The sequence below is a fragment of the Limanda limanda genome, chromosome 23 (genome assembly GCF_963576545.1).
Source record: "Limanda limanda chromosome 23, fLimLim1.1, whole genome shotgun sequence".
NCBI classification, from domain to species: Eukaryota; Metazoa; Chordata; class Actinopteri; order Pleuronectiformes; family Pleuronectidae; genus Limanda; species Limanda limanda.
Window position 1 is genome coordinate 8,479,709 of NC_083658.1, and position 18,147 is coordinate 8,497,855.

At 43.9% G+C, this 18,147-nt stretch overlaps 2 protein-coding genes across 3 annotated transcripts; both read left to right on the forward strand.

The window, feature by feature from the left end:
• The first annotated feature begins 331 nt into the window (after positions 1 to 331).
• ccdc28a (coiled-coil domain containing 28A) lies at positions 332 to 4,865 on the forward strand. Of its 2 annotated transcripts, XM_061066874.1 has the most exons (6): positions 332 to 457; positions 646 to 818; positions 928 to 1,109; positions 3,247 to 3,401; positions 3,699 to 3,721; positions 3,845 to 4,865. In XM_061066874.1, exons 2-6 carry the CDS (start codon positions 664 to 666, stop codon positions 3,897 to 3,899), a joined length of 570 nt encoding a protein of 189 aa, XP_060922857.1. In that variant the 5' UTR covers positions 332 to 457; positions 646 to 663; the 3' UTR covers positions 3,900 to 4,865. The 2 variants fall into 2 exon arrangements, with proteins under 2 accessions (XP_060922857.1, XP_060922858.1); XM_061066875.1 differs by lacking the exon at positions 3,699 to 3,721 and having other exon boundaries at positions 3,809 to 3,869.
• A 968-nt stretch (positions 4,866 to 5,833) lies between these two features.
• On the forward strand, positions 5,834 to 12,736 carry LOC132997018 (epithelial cell-transforming sequence 2 oncogene-like). The gene is made up of 21 exons (XM_061067388.1): positions 5,834 to 5,962; positions 7,255 to 7,367; positions 7,466 to 7,628; positions 7,709 to 7,964; positions 8,034 to 8,250; positions 8,379 to 8,511; positions 8,649 to 8,814; positions 9,074 to 9,202; positions 9,287 to 9,379; positions 9,468 to 9,674; positions 9,778 to 9,881; positions 9,979 to 10,137; positions 10,221 to 10,307; positions 10,596 to 10,705; positions 10,794 to 10,941; positions 11,283 to 11,356; positions 11,470 to 11,626; positions 11,715 to 11,780; positions 11,894 to 11,982; positions 12,126 to 12,298; positions 12,386 to 12,736. Exons 1-21 carry the CDS (start codon positions 5,834 to 5,836, stop codon positions 12,517 to 12,519), a joined length of 2,907 nt encoding a protein of 968 aa, XP_060923371.1. The 3' UTR covers positions 12,520 to 12,736.
• The last annotated feature ends 5,411 nt before the right edge of the window (positions 12,737 to 18,147 follow it).

Genomic DNA, 18,147 nt, shown 5'->3' on the forward strand with positions numbered 1-18,147 from the left:
TGCAATCTGAAGCTATCCACTCTACAGATTATTTTTTGTGGAACCACCAGAGAACCTTCAAGGGACATTATGGGCCCAGTTCCATTTCATGCTGCAGAGACCTCAGAGGAACACTACACAGACCAGGTAAGAAACAAATCATTCTGCAATTAATTTAAACCCTAATAGTATTTAAAATGTGTATTATCATCCTAATTATTGTGTAAATTTAAATGATCTCCTGTGTTTAGTTTAGTTAAAAATAAACTAATCCGTGTAGATTTATTATTTGGCCCTGATTGGCTGTGTTGGGTCACACCCACTACAACAGGAAGTCCTTACTTTTAGTTTGAAGGCTAGTTAGCCAGCTAGCCTGCTGCTAGCTACACAGGGAGGTCGCAGTGATCCAGGGAATGTTTTAATCGCGTTGACAACCGGCCAGTGTCCCCGCTAACAGAGGTTTTAGTCGGATGCAACTGTGAGTACATGTCTAAGTTAGTGTTTGGTTGTGGTTTTGAACTTGTACGGGCTCCTGGAGTCTGAAGATTAGCCGACTAGCTAGCTGGGTAGCTGGGTGTGACGTTAGCCAGGCTGTCAGGTTCCTGTGGGATTAGGCTCAGAGTTAAACCGTGTCCGGTGTCATCTTCCCCGGGTCTCTCCCTCCAGGCACCGTAACATGAAGCCATGGAGGAGCGGAAGCTAAAGAGAAAAAGCCCCAGGACCTCCACCAGCACCGCGGCTCCCACCGGGGGCTCTGGACGGAAGAGCAGCTCCTCCACCGGGGGAAGGCGCGTCGGCTCCGGCTTCAACGCAGGAACCAACCAGAAGAGCAAGAGGAGGTGGGAAGTGGATCTAACTCCTGACAGCTTCATGCCATCTTGTTTACCTGTGGCAGGATTACAGAGCTGATTTACAGGAAGTGTCATTCCTGTGTTCCTGTTTTCCCAGGGGAGTCCGAGACAAAGCCAGGTGTCAGGCGGGTTCTGGGGCGAAACCGAACCCGAGCCAGGGCCCAGGGGCACCGATCATCCAGCACTCCTTCCTGACCGATGTGTCTGACGTGCAGGAGATGGAGAAGGGCCTGCTGGGCCTCCTCAATGACTTCCATTCAGGGAAACTCCAAGCATTCGGTACTTCACACAAAATCCATAATGTCAAGGGAGACTTTAGAGCAGGGATGCCAGGGTGAAATTGGACAGGGGGCCAGATTTTTTCAAGCTTGACCTCAGGGGGCCGGATTACACTTTCGGACTGAAAAGGCCAAACACTGACTCAACACATGGATAGGTAGGTTATTTGAAATTATTCATGAAGGCCTACACATCAATAAGAAATTGCATCGGCACCAAACTAGCCTCACAATGAGGCCTAAAATTACATAGCCTAAAGCAGGAGACAGTTACCCTCTAAAAACGTTACATTTTCCTATTCATGCAAGTAGCCTACATTTATAAATTAGAAATGCAACAAAATAGACTAGGTGCCAACAAAACACATTTCCTATAAATAACAAAAGTGTAAACTGTTAATTACTTTTATTATATTTATTGAAGGCTTGCACATGAAAACAAGTCAATGCAAAATAACGCCAATTAAAAGAAGGCCAGGCCAAGTAGGCCTAAACGAGTCACAGAAAGAAAGCGCCAGAATAAAGTAGTCCAACATTAGACCATGTGATTGAATATCCAGTAGGAATTAGTAAAACAAAACGGTTCTTGAAAAAATAGGCAAATATGAGCTATCTAAAAACTAAATTGGCTCAATAACAGATGAGGCACATTAACTTTGCCAGTCATCACCAGTCACCAACCCATATTTCCACACACCCATGTGCCTTTATGGCACTAGCCTGGCTATCAGTCAACCCCAGCCCCTTTTATTCCCTCCCCCCCATATCACACTGGAAATTATAAAATATATCATACTCTCTGTATATTCTTTGTATACATAAGTCTATATACACATATTTATACATGTGTACATGTTATAATTACTATTATTATATCACTATTACTATTATTAGTATATATACTGTTGCTGCCATTATTACTATATACTGCTTTTATATTGGTATAATTACTATCATATATAAATATATATTATGTTATATTATATACTATATATACTGTACTATTCTTATATACTGTCTAACAATAACATTACCATCTGTTTTTTATTCTTTCTACCTCAATATTTTTTATTTTATTCTATTGTATTGTATTTTATTGTATTCAAATGTACCGGCTGCTATGACAACTTAATTTCCCTTCGGAAAGTTCTCTCTCTCTCTCTCTCTCTCTCTCTCTCTCTCTCTCTCTCTCTCTCTCTCTCTCTCTCTCTCTCTCTCTCTCTCTCTCTCTCTCTCTCTCTCTCTCTCTCTCTCTCTCTCTATCCATCTATCAACCCTCGTCTTCTTCCTCCACTTCCTCATTCACCCCTGACACGCCAACGAACCAGCCAATGAGAGCCTGTCATCCCACACAGCCATTGGTCAAGAACTGTCACATGTCCGACCCCGACCTATTCACAGACACTCAGGACATCTCAGTACTTATTCAACACGGTGTACTTAGCGGAACATTCATAACAACCACATATCAAGCAGTCGAACAGTATTGACACAGTTACAATATGTATTAAAATAAAACGAACCTTCGTGTGTATCTCGACATTTGGAGAATACGGCTTGCTGTTTCTGTAGCGATGATGCTAGCTCGTTTAGCTTTTGAGTCCGGAGTTGCCCTGTGTACTCGCCGTATTTCTCGGCGTGGGTCTCGTAGTGTCGTTTGATGTTGTACTCCTTTAGTACAGCCACTTGTTGACGACAGATAAGACACACGGGTTTGCCTCCTACTTCCCAAAAGAAATAATTTTCTCTCCATCTATCCTGAAAGATGCGAGCTTCAGTGTCGACCTTCCTCTTCTTTGACAACATCTCGATCAGCACTACCGGCGCTGCTGCAGCTGAGGCGGGCAGCAGCAACAGACCGACTAACGGAGTCCACCGAAAATTTTAATTTTTTTTTTTTTTTTAAATTCCATCAAAATTAAATTAAAATTTATATTCTCCCCTTATCACCCTCGGGCCGGATGTGATGTACAGTCGGGCCGGGTCCGGCCCGCGGGCCGTAACCCTGGCATCACTGCTTTAGAGGGATGGTTGGGACGATGTTTAGAAGTTACAGGATGTTAGGGACAGTAAAGTTACAAACAAGACGACAACATGACATCCTCTGACACCAGGTCTCTGTGTTTCCTTCACCTCAGGCAACGAGTGCTCCATCGACCAGATGGAGCAGGTGAGAGAGATGCAGGAGAAGCTGGCCCGCTTGCACTTTGACCTCTATGGCGAGGTAGACGAGATGCCAGAGGACCAGAAGAAAACGGCCTCCGACACCAACATGGACAAGTTACTTCAGAATGTAAGGCAGCCACGGCATTTATAAATGTTGTCAAAGCAGGCATTATTTAAAACATTTTAATAAACAGGACCACTATTGTGATGAAAATCCCCCACAGAACAGGCCGGGAACAGATTAGCACTGCAAATATGTGTCATGCATCATGTTGAGCTCTTTAAGTTGCATGATTCTATTTAAAGCTGTTCATTGGTCGGCTGTTAGCTACTTAGTGTTTAGGAGTTTAGTGTTTTGCATGTATAACAGGAGAAAGTATCAAATGTGAAATATTAAGATCCAAATGTTTTTTTGTCTTCACAGCTCGAGGAGCTGAGTTCTTCAATGTATCCTTTTGACATCAAGTCCTTCATTACTTCTTTATTTCATTGTAATCTTCATGTTTTTCCCCCCCCGTCTGATCCTGGGACCAGGAAATACGTGTTTGTCCTTGACCCTGCGTTTTCCAGTCAGAAGCTGAATCTCGCCGATTCCCAGGAGATCCCGAGGACCGCCAGCATGTGACTTCCTCTCCTTTCGTCGTTTCACAACCTCATCTGATGGATTTGTATTATGCCACACACAGAAGGCGGAGTTTAAACTGCTCACCAGCGTTCCCCGTCTGCACAGCGCGATGGATGTATTGTAAGAAGTCCGAATAAGGATTCACCGACGGTCAACAGTGGCTTTGGTGCATCCTTATTGTGGCTTCTTTAAAGTCAAGTTGTCGTCGGTTCCCTTGTTTCCAAACAGTCTGCTTTTGCAATTCTTCGCTAACCAAAGCGAAGCTGACGATTGGAATCGAACCGACGGCAAACTTTCGATTTTTTTGTAAACTCACTCTGCACTTTGTCGCATATCTTTGTCACAGGGGGGGGAGCCGTGTCTGTCACGCCACTCACTCATCACCCATCGCTACACGTTTGAACATAGAACCTAAAACCCACGTGTAGGTCTGATCTGTGAGATTATAAAAAGTTTAATATATTTCCCAATGTCGTAGTCGAATTGTTAAAATCAGCCAAAAATAACGTTTGACGGGAGAAACTTTACTAAATGTCCAGTCTGTGATATTTGCGTTTGATTTCTTGCTACATTGTGAGTGGCCTGATTTCACCTCCAGCATGCTGCTCGCTCAGTGTTGAATATATTTGCACATATCCATGCATCCATGCTAAGCCCACTCATCGGAGTTGTGTGGGTCGGACACTTTAGGAGACGGATTAATCCAAACGTCGACACCACACCCAGGCCTTAACTTCTTGATTTAATCGTGTTTGCCTTGTCTCACCACGTAGGTTCCGATTCTGATGATGTAATCATTTTTTATGCTGCTTTTTGATTGTAAATCCAACCTTATTCTTTCACATCATATTTTAACCAGTGTTGTTGTGGGGGGGGGGGGGGGGGGAGATGTTTGAAGGGTTTTACTGTTTTAACTGTTTGCTGGATTTTGTTTTTATGGACTTGTTAATAAATGTGTTGTCTGACTCTTGCGGCTCCAGTGTGTTTAATCTGAATATTGTCTGAATAATAACCTGAAAACTTCCGAATTATTACTCCTGCTGGTTTTTGCTGTAGTGTTTGCTTATGTGTCACACTGATGATGAGGAGTACGAACATGAGGAAGGTCCTTCAAACTAGGAAATAAAAGGTTTGAAGTGGTAAATAAATGGGTTTACATGGAACAAGTGTTTTTTTCACATTTACTTGTTATTTCTATAAACGGTTCGGTCATCAGTTCATTGAAAGTCATAAATAAGATCTTAAAAACCTGAAATGAGTTGTTGATTGCCATCCACCAATCAAATATACATTTTGAATAGTTTTAATGATCATTGGCAGATAATCTCACAGTTTATTATTGTCGTCTGATTTTCTTTTTCCGACCGTCGTCCTGTTCTTGTGACATCTCAAAAACGCCTTTGGAGAATTTCTTCAAATTTGGTACAAACACTCACTTGGACTTAAAGATGACGAGATTAGACTGTGGGGGTCGAAGGTCAAGGCTGTGACCTCACAAAACCCTTTTTTTACCCAGTGAACACACAGTCTAAGGTCAAGGTGACAGTGTTTTGGGCCTATAGAACATAATTTCTACAGATTTTCACCAGTTGTCTCAAACAAAACAATTCCACAGGGCTTGATTATTTTTGGAAACTGGTGACATGAGTGACTTGAGCTCATGTTGACAGCCTGCTGTTTGTGTTGTGCTTGTTTACGTGCAGATGGGGGGGGGGGGGGGGTGATGGGAGGCGATGAGCTGTGAAGGAATGTGCTCATCCTTGTGTTGACGCGTCTCTAAGGTAACTGGAGCCGCACAATGGCAGCAGGTCGGTGTGTGATCTCTCCCCAGAGAGGAGCCGGCTCTGGCAGTATGAACTGTGAAGTTCAGTGGGTCACACTGGTTTGAGATCGAAGCGGTGGTCTTCCTCTCACAGTGAAGCCTCGGCTCGCACATGGAGACGGATCTGAACCGGACTGCGGAGGCGGTGAAGCGGTGGCAGCTCAGCGGGGGGGGCGGCCTCCGCTCCGGGACCAGCTTCAGCACCTGGACCCCGCTGGGCAACAAGCGGAGCAACGCACAGGTCAGAGGAACCGACACCGAGCACACACACCACTGACACTTCACAGAATCAACTTTACATCATAGAGTCGTGCTCCTTCAGCCACCAGAGGGCAGCCACGGACAGATAATGGCCTCGTACGTCACACACAGAAAACTGCGTCTTTATGGAGCAGAGGAACAAAATGTAAACTTCCTGAAGTCCATTTATACTTGTTTAGAAACTTTAAAACAACATGAACACACTACGTGCTGTGCTGATTAGTGAATTCATCGTCTCCACCGCGAGAAAACAATTGCGTTTGGTTAATTGGCCCATTTGGAACATGTGCGTAAAACTGCTGCGTATACGTCGCCTCCAGTGGAATCTAACGCTGAGGTAAATGCAATGTTTTTATACTTAAAATCAACTTGAAACCTTATTGTTTTTCCCTTATGTACAAAAGTGACTTTAATTGCGTTTAGTTACATGCAACTTGTGTGAATGATGCTATTTATTTACCCATTGCCATTCCTCATGTTGTCAGTGTGTTTACTCTCACACAAGCAACTTCTAAAAACTACCCCCAATGTAAATTACACACATGCAAACTTTTTACATGTATTCTGATTTAAAAAACTATCCTTGGTCGAAATTGTCAGAGTTAAGGCCCGGTATTGACCTCACTCTGTAAGTAATGGAAGTGAATAGATCATTAATGTGTGGTGGTTCATTTAGAAAGACTGATATTATGAATTTTTACCTTTATGTAAAGATAAGATCATATTTAAGGTAACTTGTAGCTTTATTGATCCATAGTAATAGAAAACTAAATCTAGAAGAAATAAAATACAAGTAGAAATACTACATGCAATATTAGACTGTGTTCTATCCATAAAGATAAAAGCTGTGTGTTTTTCCAAATTCTTTATTGCACCTATTAATGGTTGTTAATCAGTATTGTTTGGTGCAGACAGGAAGTAGTTCTGCTTGTAGTTCTGACTGCAGTTAAAAGATACTTATTCTAACTGAACACATATTCAATAAAAGCAGCCTATAGATATATGTGTAGCTAAAAAGTAAAGCCAGTTTTGACCCAACTTGATTCCTTTATTAAAGGCCTCATGCATCAGACGAACATTTTTCAGCCGTTATCACAGCATTCATCACTTTTTTTTAGTTTTCAATAAGTAACTGGCGATTTGCCGGGCCGGTGTTCTCTGTCATTGTTCTGGAAGCCAGCTTGTAGCTTTTGGCAAAGCGTCCAGACTCTTGTGCAACAAGGTGCAGCATTTGTTCGCTGACGTTTTGTCGCTGTTCCCGTTTTCTCTCAGTTATTCGAGGAGAGAGTGAACCTTGTGCTGCACTGGTTTGACCTGTGGACCGACAAACAGAGGAAACACCTGCTGCACTCTCTGCTCACACGCTGCACCAAGACACAGCTCACGTAAGCTCATTCCTGACCCCCACCCTCACACCTCCGATTGAATGGAATTTAATTTGATTTTAATGACTCAAAGGAGAATTCTCTGATATTCCGAGCAGGTACTGCAGGGATTTACTGAAGGAGAATGTTCCTGTGACTCATGTGGACTTCACGGCGGTCCTTCCACGGTTTCTGTCCCTGTATGTGTTGTCGTTCCTGTCCCCTCGTGACCTCTGCTCCGCCGCCCAAGTCAGCTGGCACTGGAGGGTCCTGGCCGAACAGGTGAGAAGCCCAGAATAATAAGAAATCTATTCGAACTGAAGTTTTGAGCCACTGAGCACGTCTCTCCTCCCGCTCCTCAGGACTGTATCTGGACAAACCGATGCACCCGGAAGGGCTGGTTCCTTCCCTACGCTCCCGGAGAGAAGGAGTACGGAGCGTGGAGGAACCACTACGTCTCCTGCGTCTCCACGCTGGACTGGCTCACTCCGCGGGAGGCGGCTGAGCAGTACGGCACCTTGAACCAGCAAAGCGCTGGGATGACCGAGGAGGAGGAGGAGAGGACTAAAGAGAGAAGGATCAGGGAGATGATCAGAGCAAAGCTTCAGGAGGAGAAGAGTAAGCGAGGGAGAAAACAAAAAGGTTTAATGCTCTTTCCCAAGTAGCTTACATCTGTGGTATTTGCAGGACTGTCGATGAGAACCAGGAAAGCATGGGGCACCCTCACAAAGCAAATCAGAGGTGGAAGTACCCAGATGAGGAGACCTGACTCTGGGATAACTTCCAATTCTTGGCCTTCTCTCTCCTGGCGTCCAAACACTTTTGGGTCTTCCAGCCTCGGTCTCAGCCGGGACGGAGCTCAGTCCATGAGCCTGGAGGGACTTCAGGCCTCCACTTCCTTCAGGTGATCATCCACAATGGTTTCCCTATGATACTGTAAATCAGTTGGTTCAGCTGGAATATTTGAGAAGAATATCTAATGCCTTACTTCATGATTCACTGTTAAAATCTAACCCTTTATCCCCTTTTTAGCGAAAGGCCAAACAAAGCCTGTGGAGCACTGTCCTCCTTCACCCACAGTCCTGCACAACAACACACAGTCTCGCCCACCTACCCCCACACAACCTTCTTATTTCTGATCTCCGACAGAGTTCCTGCTTATGAGGTAAGTGGAAAATACGGAAAAGAGTCATCATCAGCCTGTGGGTGCAAAGCCCTATCTCTGCATGAGATGGAAAAAAGGGGAATCATTGTAGATGTAGAATTACAACTCCCTTCTTTTCCTCCCCATGCTGAACTCAGTTGGTGCTGAGTGGTGTGAAGGCAGGAGTGACTGCGATCTTGTACGACCACAGAGGGACTCTCTCAGCTCTGCTAACCCAGGTGGAGAGGGTCTTATCTGGGCAGAGAGTTCAGAGGCTGGGCCTGCTCGCTCCTGGAGGAACGGAGGAAGTCTATCTGCTTCAAAGTGAGAATTAATTATCCCTTGTATCTTAATGTGTGGGCACACCACTGAGTTTCGTTCCAGTCCAACGTCAGTGCTAGAAGTTTATCTCCTGGGATACGGTCAAACACATCTGCTACAACCATTTCACGGCTTATTTTATTTTGAAACGAGAGAAACCAATGGTTAATCCTCATCTTTTGACTTAAGATCTGTTCCAAGACAAATTATCAGAAACCTTTACTACAGTTTTTGAATCCTTGATTTACCTTCGACCCTCCAGGTTACACTCTGTCAGAGAGGACCTTACTCACCCCCGACCATAGAGGATTCTGGGAAAAACTATGCGGCTGGGTGGCACCGACTGTAGACGGGGGAGGAATCGACATCTTCTCCCCACTGGCTGCATCTGGTAGGAAGATGCTGGGACACACATACTACTCCGTAATTAGTATTTCTGCTTTAAGTCATATTTCCTGATTTCATATTCCCACAGCCTCCGGACTGGCACTCATCCAAACTCTCTCGACTCTCACTGGTTTGGAGGTTCGGGCCCCGATGGGTTTTGCGACCGGAAGTTTCCAGAACAGTGAGTCTCACATTTGCAAGACTTTGAATCTGTTGTGAATGTTGTTTTATCTTTCTTCTTTCAAACACCGCCTTTCCCCCTCTTCTAGTTCTGAGTGAGTGGTCAAACAGCGGCGTGTGTGCCGGGGCGTCGAACCAGCGACCGGCCGCCCCAGCGCTCCACTATGTGACTGAGAGTGTTCTGGAGGGCTGGTGCCGACAGGCCGGGTGGATGGAGGAGGCCCTGGGGGAGCTGAGGGTCGGCCTGGGGCCACAGCTGCAGCAGGTCAGCCTCCAGGCCAGGGGACGGGCTCTGGGTGGGTGTCACGCACATGTAGAATCCAACACGCACACAGAGCTTGTTGAAACACACGTGTACATCCTCTGTGTCCGGTAAGAATCTCTAAATATTGTTTCTAGGTCATTTTCTGTGGGAGAAGATCTGCCTGGAGGAGCTTTCTGTGTCTCAAGATCTAAGTGAGGCTCTAACTGAGGGACTCGCCGCACTCACCCGACAGGAAGAGGTGGGGACCACTGTGTCGTAAAGGAGAAACATTAACCTCGGATCCCAGCCTATCAGTCCAGGTGTCTAATTTCGCATTTCTGCTCTTGCTCCTCCAGACCAGACCTTTGGAGTTTCTCGCTGCTTTTTTCACGAGGTGGAGTGAGGTGAAGGAGAGAGGTGGGAGTCCTCCAGTGGACGAGTGGAGAGATGAAGGAGCAGACGGTTCCTTGTTGGCACCGCAGGGCTCATACAGATTAGCGCCTGAGCTATCACAAGTGCGTCCACTTTAAATTTGTCCACCCAGAGACTGGTTGAAGTAGCACACTTGATCTTTACAGCTCCTTGTTGTGTCTTTTAGACCGGGTTAGATTGGAGAGGTGTTGCTGCCAGAGAGCTGCACCACAGCGAGGGTCTTTATCTGGGGAGACTGGGCGCTGTGCTCAAGGTAAATCCTCCAGAAATCAGGAAATGTGTTGATGATATCTGACTTCAGAGACTATTGTTTCAGGTGCAGTCCATCATCAGAAACTGGTGGAATATTAGGTCATACAGTTGCTTATGAAAGATAGGAACTCATCCTTTCAGAAATCTACGAGGAGTTAAGAGAATTCCAGGTGTTTAAGATATCAAATGAATCATGGTTTCCCCCCAAACTTTATATCAGAATGTTTGTCCATTTAAGTGAAGATTGGAAAACCTATAACCTAAGTATTGTCCCTGCTGTGTGCCGCAGGTGTACCAGGAGCCTCTCGCTGCAGCTCTGAACTCCAACAGAGCCATTCTCAGCTTCGCCGACATCCAGATTATCCTCAGCCCGGTCGCGCACATACTGGAGCTCAACAGGTACACACATACACAATAGTGAGGCACAGTCTCATTTGTGTCCCTGTGTGTGGACGTGACACGATCAGTGTGTGTGTGTTTGTTGCAGAGTGTTTCTGGGAGATCTCCAGGCGAGGCTGCAGCAGTGGGGGGCCGAGCAGTGTGTTGGAGACGTGTTCTTAAAGCTCTGCTCGGGTCTCAAAGTCTACACCAACTACCTGAACAACTACACCACGGCCCTGAGCACCATCGACAAGGTGAAACTAAGGCATTTGTCTGAGGTCATCACTCAGGATTCAAATTATCCCCACCCTATAAAACCACATTTAAATCCACTCAAGGGGATGTTTTTATTAAACATGCTCATAAATATCAGTCCCCAATATATGCCAGATTTCTTTTCATACAAGATCCACAAATTATTCCCAAGTGTCGTGAAAGTACATTCAGTAGTTTTCTATATAATAATAATAACAGTAATAACTTGAGGTTATGCATAATAAAAATAATGAAATCCTGAAAACTTTTATTATTTGCAGTTCCTGAAGTCAGCTTTGTGTTTTTCCCCTTTCTTGTTCTGTGTGTGTGTGTGTCTCAGTGCAGGGAGACAAAACCGGCATTTCGAGCTTTCCTGAAGAGAACCGACAGAACTCTTGCAACCCACATGCTGAGGTAACCACACATACATATGCATATATATATCTTAAATCATGTACTTGATTACAGTCGTTATCCACATCTGACCAAAGACACGGCTGTAAACCTGTGTGTGTGTGTGTGTGAAGCCTCCAGGAGCTGCTGCTGTGTCCAGTGTGGAGAACACAGGAGTACGTGACTCTGCTTCAGGCTCTGTCCTCACACACACAACCCGGCCACCCTGACCACACACACATCTCCTCTGCCCTCAGCACGCTGCGACGCTACAGGGACTTCACACGGAAGGTACAGCGCCCAAACACGTCACACAAATACTACACAAAACCGTGCTCAGTGCAATAATGACACAAATGTTCTTTTCTGTCCGTCTCAGTTAAAGCGTAACTCGGAGAGAGACAGACTGATGGAAGAAACACAGCAGAGGATCCAAGGCTGTCCGGTGAAAAACACCACCTCCCTTTCTCCCCATTTAATTTTCTTCCAAACACTTAAAACACAAAAACTAAACCTGTATTAATTTGATACGAATCTGTTGTGTGTTCACGTGTGCAGAACCTCAGTGAAGGAAACAGGCAGCTGGTAATAACTCAGGATGCTGCTCTGCTCCGGAGTCCAGACGAGCAGATTCCAGACTCTCTCAGGTAACAACCCAAATGATTTTCTTCTTTTTTCAAACTATCTGAACAACTCTCTGAACTTAAAGTAGATAAAAAATAGTATTTCACTAAGCTTGATAGATTTGCTTTAATTAATATTTGTGTTTTGTGTGTACGTGTCTGATCAGGGCCTATGAGCACGTGTCAGACGTGGGCCTCTTTCTGTTTAATGACGCTCTGGTGCTGACTCGGCGAAATGTGCATCACACACCTTTCGCCTTGACTCACCGGAGCACGCACACCTTCCTGGCGTCCGTGGCCCTCACCAGCCTGGCTGTCAGAGAGATCAGACACTCACGCTGTACGTTTGGATCCAAATGAAGATAATACAATTCTAATCACAATTATGATGCATCGTTTTTTGATGAATTGATGTCCCTCCCTGCAGACGTTCACCACGCCTTCGTCCTGGATGGTCCTCGTCGGTCGTGGGTCTGCGCCACAGAGAGAGCTGAGGAGAGGGATCACTTCCTGTCCGTGCTGCGTTCAGCCATCAGCGCCGCTCTGGCCCCACGTCAGTGACACACGGAGGTTTGGACACCACACCACTACTGTTTTCAAAACAGACAAGGAAAGCCTCAACAGATAATAGTTTCATATCGCTAGAAACCCACAACGCCCCTGCTACCTCGTTCTATGGTAGATTCTGAATGTCTTACTATATCTATCACTGAGTATTTCCAGATAGAATAATGCATTTTTATAAGTATATTTTTGAAGTATTTGGAAAGTATTTTATCACTACTCAATCCTGCTGTTTTATTGGCAGCGTATTAGAGTACATTGTCAAACTGCAAAAACTAGATTCCAGTATCTATCAATCATAGCATGATTGATGCTGCTCATCATAATGTCTACTCTCTTGCACTGTGAACCTGGAAACGCCTGAACTGCTGCAGTGGTTTTGTTAGTTGAAGTTGTTTTACTAAGAGGGGAATCGCCTCTGTGAAAACCTGTCGCCCTTGATGTCCTTGACATCTTTTAATGCTGACGCTGACACTGCTCCAAAAATGATTATTGCATCACAAATAGCATTTCTCTTATGAATGACTACTCTTTACTCTTTAATATCTTAAAAAATAGATCTTGTGTCTAGGGTTGCAAAATTCCGGGAATATTCAAAGTTGGAAACTTTCCATGGGAATTAACGGGGATAACCGGGAATATACGGGAATAAACTGGAAATGTTGTGGGTAATTTATACTAACTGTATTTACCTTGTCATATACAGACATAAATATAAACATTTTGTTTTGTCAAAGGCTGATTTGAGCCCTGAGGAAACTTTGGGCACTTGACTATATGCTTTTGCATCGTTGTCATTCTTAACATAGGTCTTTGCACAGTATTTGCAAATGTACACAGCCTTTCCTTCTACATTGGATGGGGTGAAATGTCTCCACACATGAGATGACTAGTCCTGCACACTACAGCAGGCCTCAATAGCCCTGCTGTAGTGTGCAGGATGCTGGGAGTTATCCGTGCATGTGATGGAAGAATGCAAAGTGGAGGGTTGAAATTCAACATGCAGCGTGTGCTACATTCCATACATCTTTAAAATAGAGTTTTGAATGATTTTTTTAATGCTCAGCGTTTAATTTGCGTATTTTTTTTTTTCAAAATTCCCCAAATTCCCGGGCTAAACTTCCCATGGAAACTTTCCGGAAAGTTTCCAGAAATTTACCGGAAACTTTCCACCCCTTTGCAACCCTACTTGTGTCACTGTCTCTCATTGCAACACTTATATGTCCAACAATATACACTAGTGTCAGTGTGAATAAAGATACATGTAAAGATGTTTTCCTTTGACTTTCACTGAGTATGCATGCTTTTCATTAATATTGGCCTTTTTGCACTGAAATATAGTTACATGTTGAATCAGAGACATTTCTCTTGTTCAAGGTATAAAAAGTCTTTATTGATAACCAAAAATAACACAAATGTCACATTCGAGAGATGATCACTATCAAGAAGCCGCGTTACAACACATTCGTTTTACACATATGTACATTATTGCCACTTATACTTAAAAAATATGTGTTCCTTCTTTAGAAATGGATAAATGACTGTTTCATGATCTGTATCTAAGATGGACACAAATACTTACAGTACAAATTAACCTTCATTTTCAACAACATGACAATACATCACATCGGGTGCTCTAATATTCTGTTTCATTTTACTTTGATTACAGCGACACACAAAAGCTGCGACTGTAAATAACTAAAACTCGTTTATTGAAATGAATCTACATCGGAACTACTTTCTACAGATGTTTGTTCTATCAGCGTGTGCACAGACACAATAAACAGCTGCACTATGCAGTTTGCAGAGCACCACAGATGAGGATTGGGGTTATAGAGTTACAGATGAATTAAAGTTAAAAGACTTTTAGAATAAAGCAGTTGTTTTTCTTTTGCAGGTAGTTTCGAAGCAAAATCCTTCATTTTTGATTAAAGTTGCCGTGAGGATGTTTTTTATTGAAAGTGAAATATAAAGTAAGCTGACTCTCTACCCTAAAGGATGAGAAAAGCAAAGGAGTATCATTGATGTCACAGTTTGCGGTTCACTAGATTGGGGTTGTTGTTGTTGTGTGTGTGCGTCTCTTTCTCCGTGGTGACATGTGCGTGTGGCGGCTGACTCTTGCTCGGCGCTCCAGGGTTCGCCGCCGAGCCGCCCGTCCCCTTCTGGGAGCTGTAGCTTCTGGGTTTGGGGATCCTCGTAGGTCCGGATCGTCGGAATGCTTCAGGAGGGATCTGTGGGGGAAGAAATGAGGAAGAGTCAGATGAAGAGCAGCGTGGTTTAAAAGACTACAGTGTTTCCTGAATACAGCAAAGAAAAAGATGAGGAGTGATTGTGATTTGGACTTTCTCCAGAAAAGGCTGAAATGTTTTCAGTTGCTCAGTAAGGATTGTTGCAATATGGATTATGACCACTAGATGGTGTAAAATCACAATATATGGACAGTGAATAACCACAAGTTGTACTGCGGCAATAAAAACACTGTTATGGAAAACCAATATTTTTTACTTCTATATGATACATAAATATTTGTCTTGCATTTTTGTAAGTGCACTGTAAGATTAAAATGTTAAGAAGTATCCCCACTGATTAGATGGCTGTGGAAATGCCTGACAGTGCGTACAGGTTCAGTGTAAATATACTTATAGCTACAGGAAATACTTAAGTAAGAGATACAAATCAAATAAGGTGAAACTTGGAGCATTAATTCGATAAATCAGTACGAAGAACATTTATCTGAACCTATTGACGTACATTTAGTAAATCAGAGTGTATTTTTCACTATTTTCTGTTATGTTTTAAACAAAATTTATAAATTATAAATCAAGAAAATAGTCATAGTTGTCCAGTACACACATACAGTGCATGGAACTCCTGATGGAGGGATTCTTAAAATTGCTTCCTATTAACGAAAAATCTATTTTGACTGTTGCCCCAGTTCATTTTAACAATAATAATAACAGTGCCGGTTTCTAAGGAACCAGTACTTCTCTGTTTTCGCAGCAAACACAAAAAGGGAAATATGACGGGAGACCTCCGCATTTCTCAGATTCTTAAACAACGCACTGCTCCGCTTGCTGTGCAATCAGGTTTCAATCAGCGTGTTTACATGCGCAGCAGGATGCCAGGACACTGAGGTACATCTCTCTTTTGGATTGCTGCGTGCACAATAGAGACCATATCCTGTTTACAGTAACTCTGATAAGATGTTTCCACAGTTATGAGAAACCTCGGCGGCGGCTCACACATCATGCGCTCCCCGTGCGCTGTGTTTACTTCTCGCAAATTCATGAGCAAGATTCAGTGATTTCTATAAACAGCTCGTACGAGCAATTATCCAAAGTGCTCTGTGCGTGTAACCACATGAGCTGTCATCTTTGTCATCAGGAGTTTTGCCTTTTTTTCAGAAAACGCTCTCATTTCTATCTTCCTGGATTTAATGACTAATGTTTAAGAAGATGTAAAACTTCTGAGCGTCCAGACAAATGAACAGTCAGACGTCTGCTCCAGAGACTCAATCCCTCAGACAGTAGTCACCGGGCAATTATCTTCTTCCAAGTTGCCACTGGCACATGATTAACTTCTTCAATCACATCATCACAGCTTGAGTCTTTGTTTCTCTCAGAAGGTAATTGCATTTTTCAAAAGACGCCCTGGTTTGATTTAAAGTCCCTGCAGCAGTTAGAGATACTGGATCTGTTTGCCTCGTTCCTATTTGAAGATTCTCTACATCTGTGTTCGAGTGAGAGTTTCCAGTGTTTCCATGGGTTTCATCACGTCACTGACTTCATTCCCAGCAACCATCCTCTCTCTCTCTCTCTCTCTCTCTCTCTCTCTCTCTCTCTCTCTCAAACTGGAGAATGTTCATGTGGATCTTGAGGTTTTTGAGAATTAACAAAAATCCGCAGTGAACTATATCCTTAAATATTCATCCAGGGTATGAATTTCAGAATAAGTAGGGCCTTCGCTTCAGCAGATCTAATGGGCCAGAAAATCGCTACGGGCTCCACGTCATGGGAGTGTTGTTGATTTTACGTGGAAAGAAAAAAAAGCTTAATGTGCAGCTTTGTTCTCTCATATATCAGCGGTGCAGCGGGAGTTCAACTAAGTACTTCCTCTGCCCGGCGCTCTAACACCGGCTGTTGCCACAGCAACCAAACACGAGGTTTGTTGTGGTGCTCATGCAACAGTGGGAGAGGAGACGTTCACAGCGTCCACACACACACACAGACACACACACACACACAGACACAGACACACACACACACACACACACACACACACACACACAGACCCAGGCCTTTTGAGAGAGTGCCCCCACACCACTGTTTGTTCTCCTCCTCCGGTTTATTGTACCTGTCAGTCAAGGTGAGGAAACCCACCATGCTAATTAGGTTTAGATGTTTGTTTAAATTGACCTCAGCATGTGTTTTTTTGATATTTTATTTCCCCCCCCCCCCCCCCCCCCCATGAATGAGTGTGATTACCGCCCCGGCCTCAGCCAACAGAAGCAAGAACCACTGCATGCCTCTCAATGAAAGGCCCCTCTGGCTTCCAGGCGTGTCACCAGATACTCGTGCTATCAGTCTGGCGAGGACGCCGTGCACAGATCTGTCCTCTTTGGCCGAACCAGATGAGCAGAGTTTATGAATCGACTCAGTGTAAAAGTGAGTCAGGGGGCGATCAAGGTCGCAGACAGCGATTCCAGCTGCTGGACGCTTTCTGGAGTCGTGATTTAATGAATAGCATCTTGTTTAGCCGCTGCATCATTTCATCGCGCCCAGACGGGTTCGGATCCGGTTTCTCCAGCTGCGCTCCTTCCCACTCGTTCAATTTAATGCTTGATTTGATCATCATCTCATCGTCGCACCGGCTTGTGTGTGTTTGTGCGTTCGGGTTGTGTTTGCCACTTTCCTGCAACAGTTGTCTCCCTCCATCTAAATGACACTGAGGATTTGGTGATATTTTACAGTGTATAAATATAAACGTACCTGTCTAGTTGTTATCTGACGTCTAATTCAAGCTCATCTCATTTTCTATGATTGTTTGGAGAATTTTTGAATTTAGGTTTTTTTAGAGGAGGAGCGGATCATCTCAAATCTGCATTTTACCCTGAGGAGTTTTGGACAGTTATTTATTCCGGTGTAGCTGCTGCATCTTCACCTTGGTGACCTGAACTGATAAGTTTTGAAGTTTGAAGCAAAGAATTCATAGTATTTGTAGTATTTATCTATAAGTTACAGTACACTCTAAAACCCTGTCAGTGGCTTTGAACTATCATAATTAATGTGCTCAGGTAATATCCATATATTTATACTCTTATTAAGACCTACATTCTTGCTTTTATTCACATTTACAAAAGGAAAAATTCAGATTTGGTCTTTTTCTCTGAGATGTTCTGTTTCGCTTTGGATTGAGTCACGACACGAATGAGCGGAAACCATCCCACATCCTCTCCCATGTCCTCTCTCATCTCTCCGTCTGCGCGTCATCTGGTTCTGACCTTAAGTGCCGTCCGAAATTCAGGCAAATCGCACGTATGTGTGGTGACTTTTCCACTGTGCGTGCTTCAAACCACACGTTGAAAGATGTTTACACGCGGAGGAACATTCGTAAGTGATGAATTTC

Excerpts from the sequence above, each read along its gene's own strand:
- ccdc28a (XM_061066874.1), top strand. The coding sequence starts at position 664 with ATGGAGGAGCGGAAGCTAAAGAGAAAAAGCCCCAGGACCTCCACCAGC. Across the intron at positions 1,110-3,246 it reads AGGGAAACTCCAAGCATTCG|GCAACGAGTGCTCCATCGAC; the intron begins GTACTTCACACA and ends CCTTCACCTCAG. Across the intron at positions 3,402-3,698 it reads TGGACAAGTTACTTCAGAAT|CTCGAGGAGCTGAGTTCTTC; the intron begins GTAAGGCAGCCA and ends TTGTCTTCACAG.
- LOC132997018 (XM_061067388.1), top strand. The coding sequence starts at position 5,834 with ATGGAGACGGATCTGAACCGGACTGCGGAGGCGGTGAAGCGGTGGCAG. Across the intron at positions 5,963-7,254 it reads ACAAGCGGAGCAACGCACAG|TTATTCGAGGAGAGAGTGAA; the intron begins GTCAGAGGAACC and ends GTTTTCTCTCAG. Across the intron at positions 10,138-10,220 it reads TAGCGCCTGAGCTATCACAA|ACCGGGTTAGATTGGAGAGG; the intron begins GTGCGTCCACTT and ends TGTGTCTTTTAG.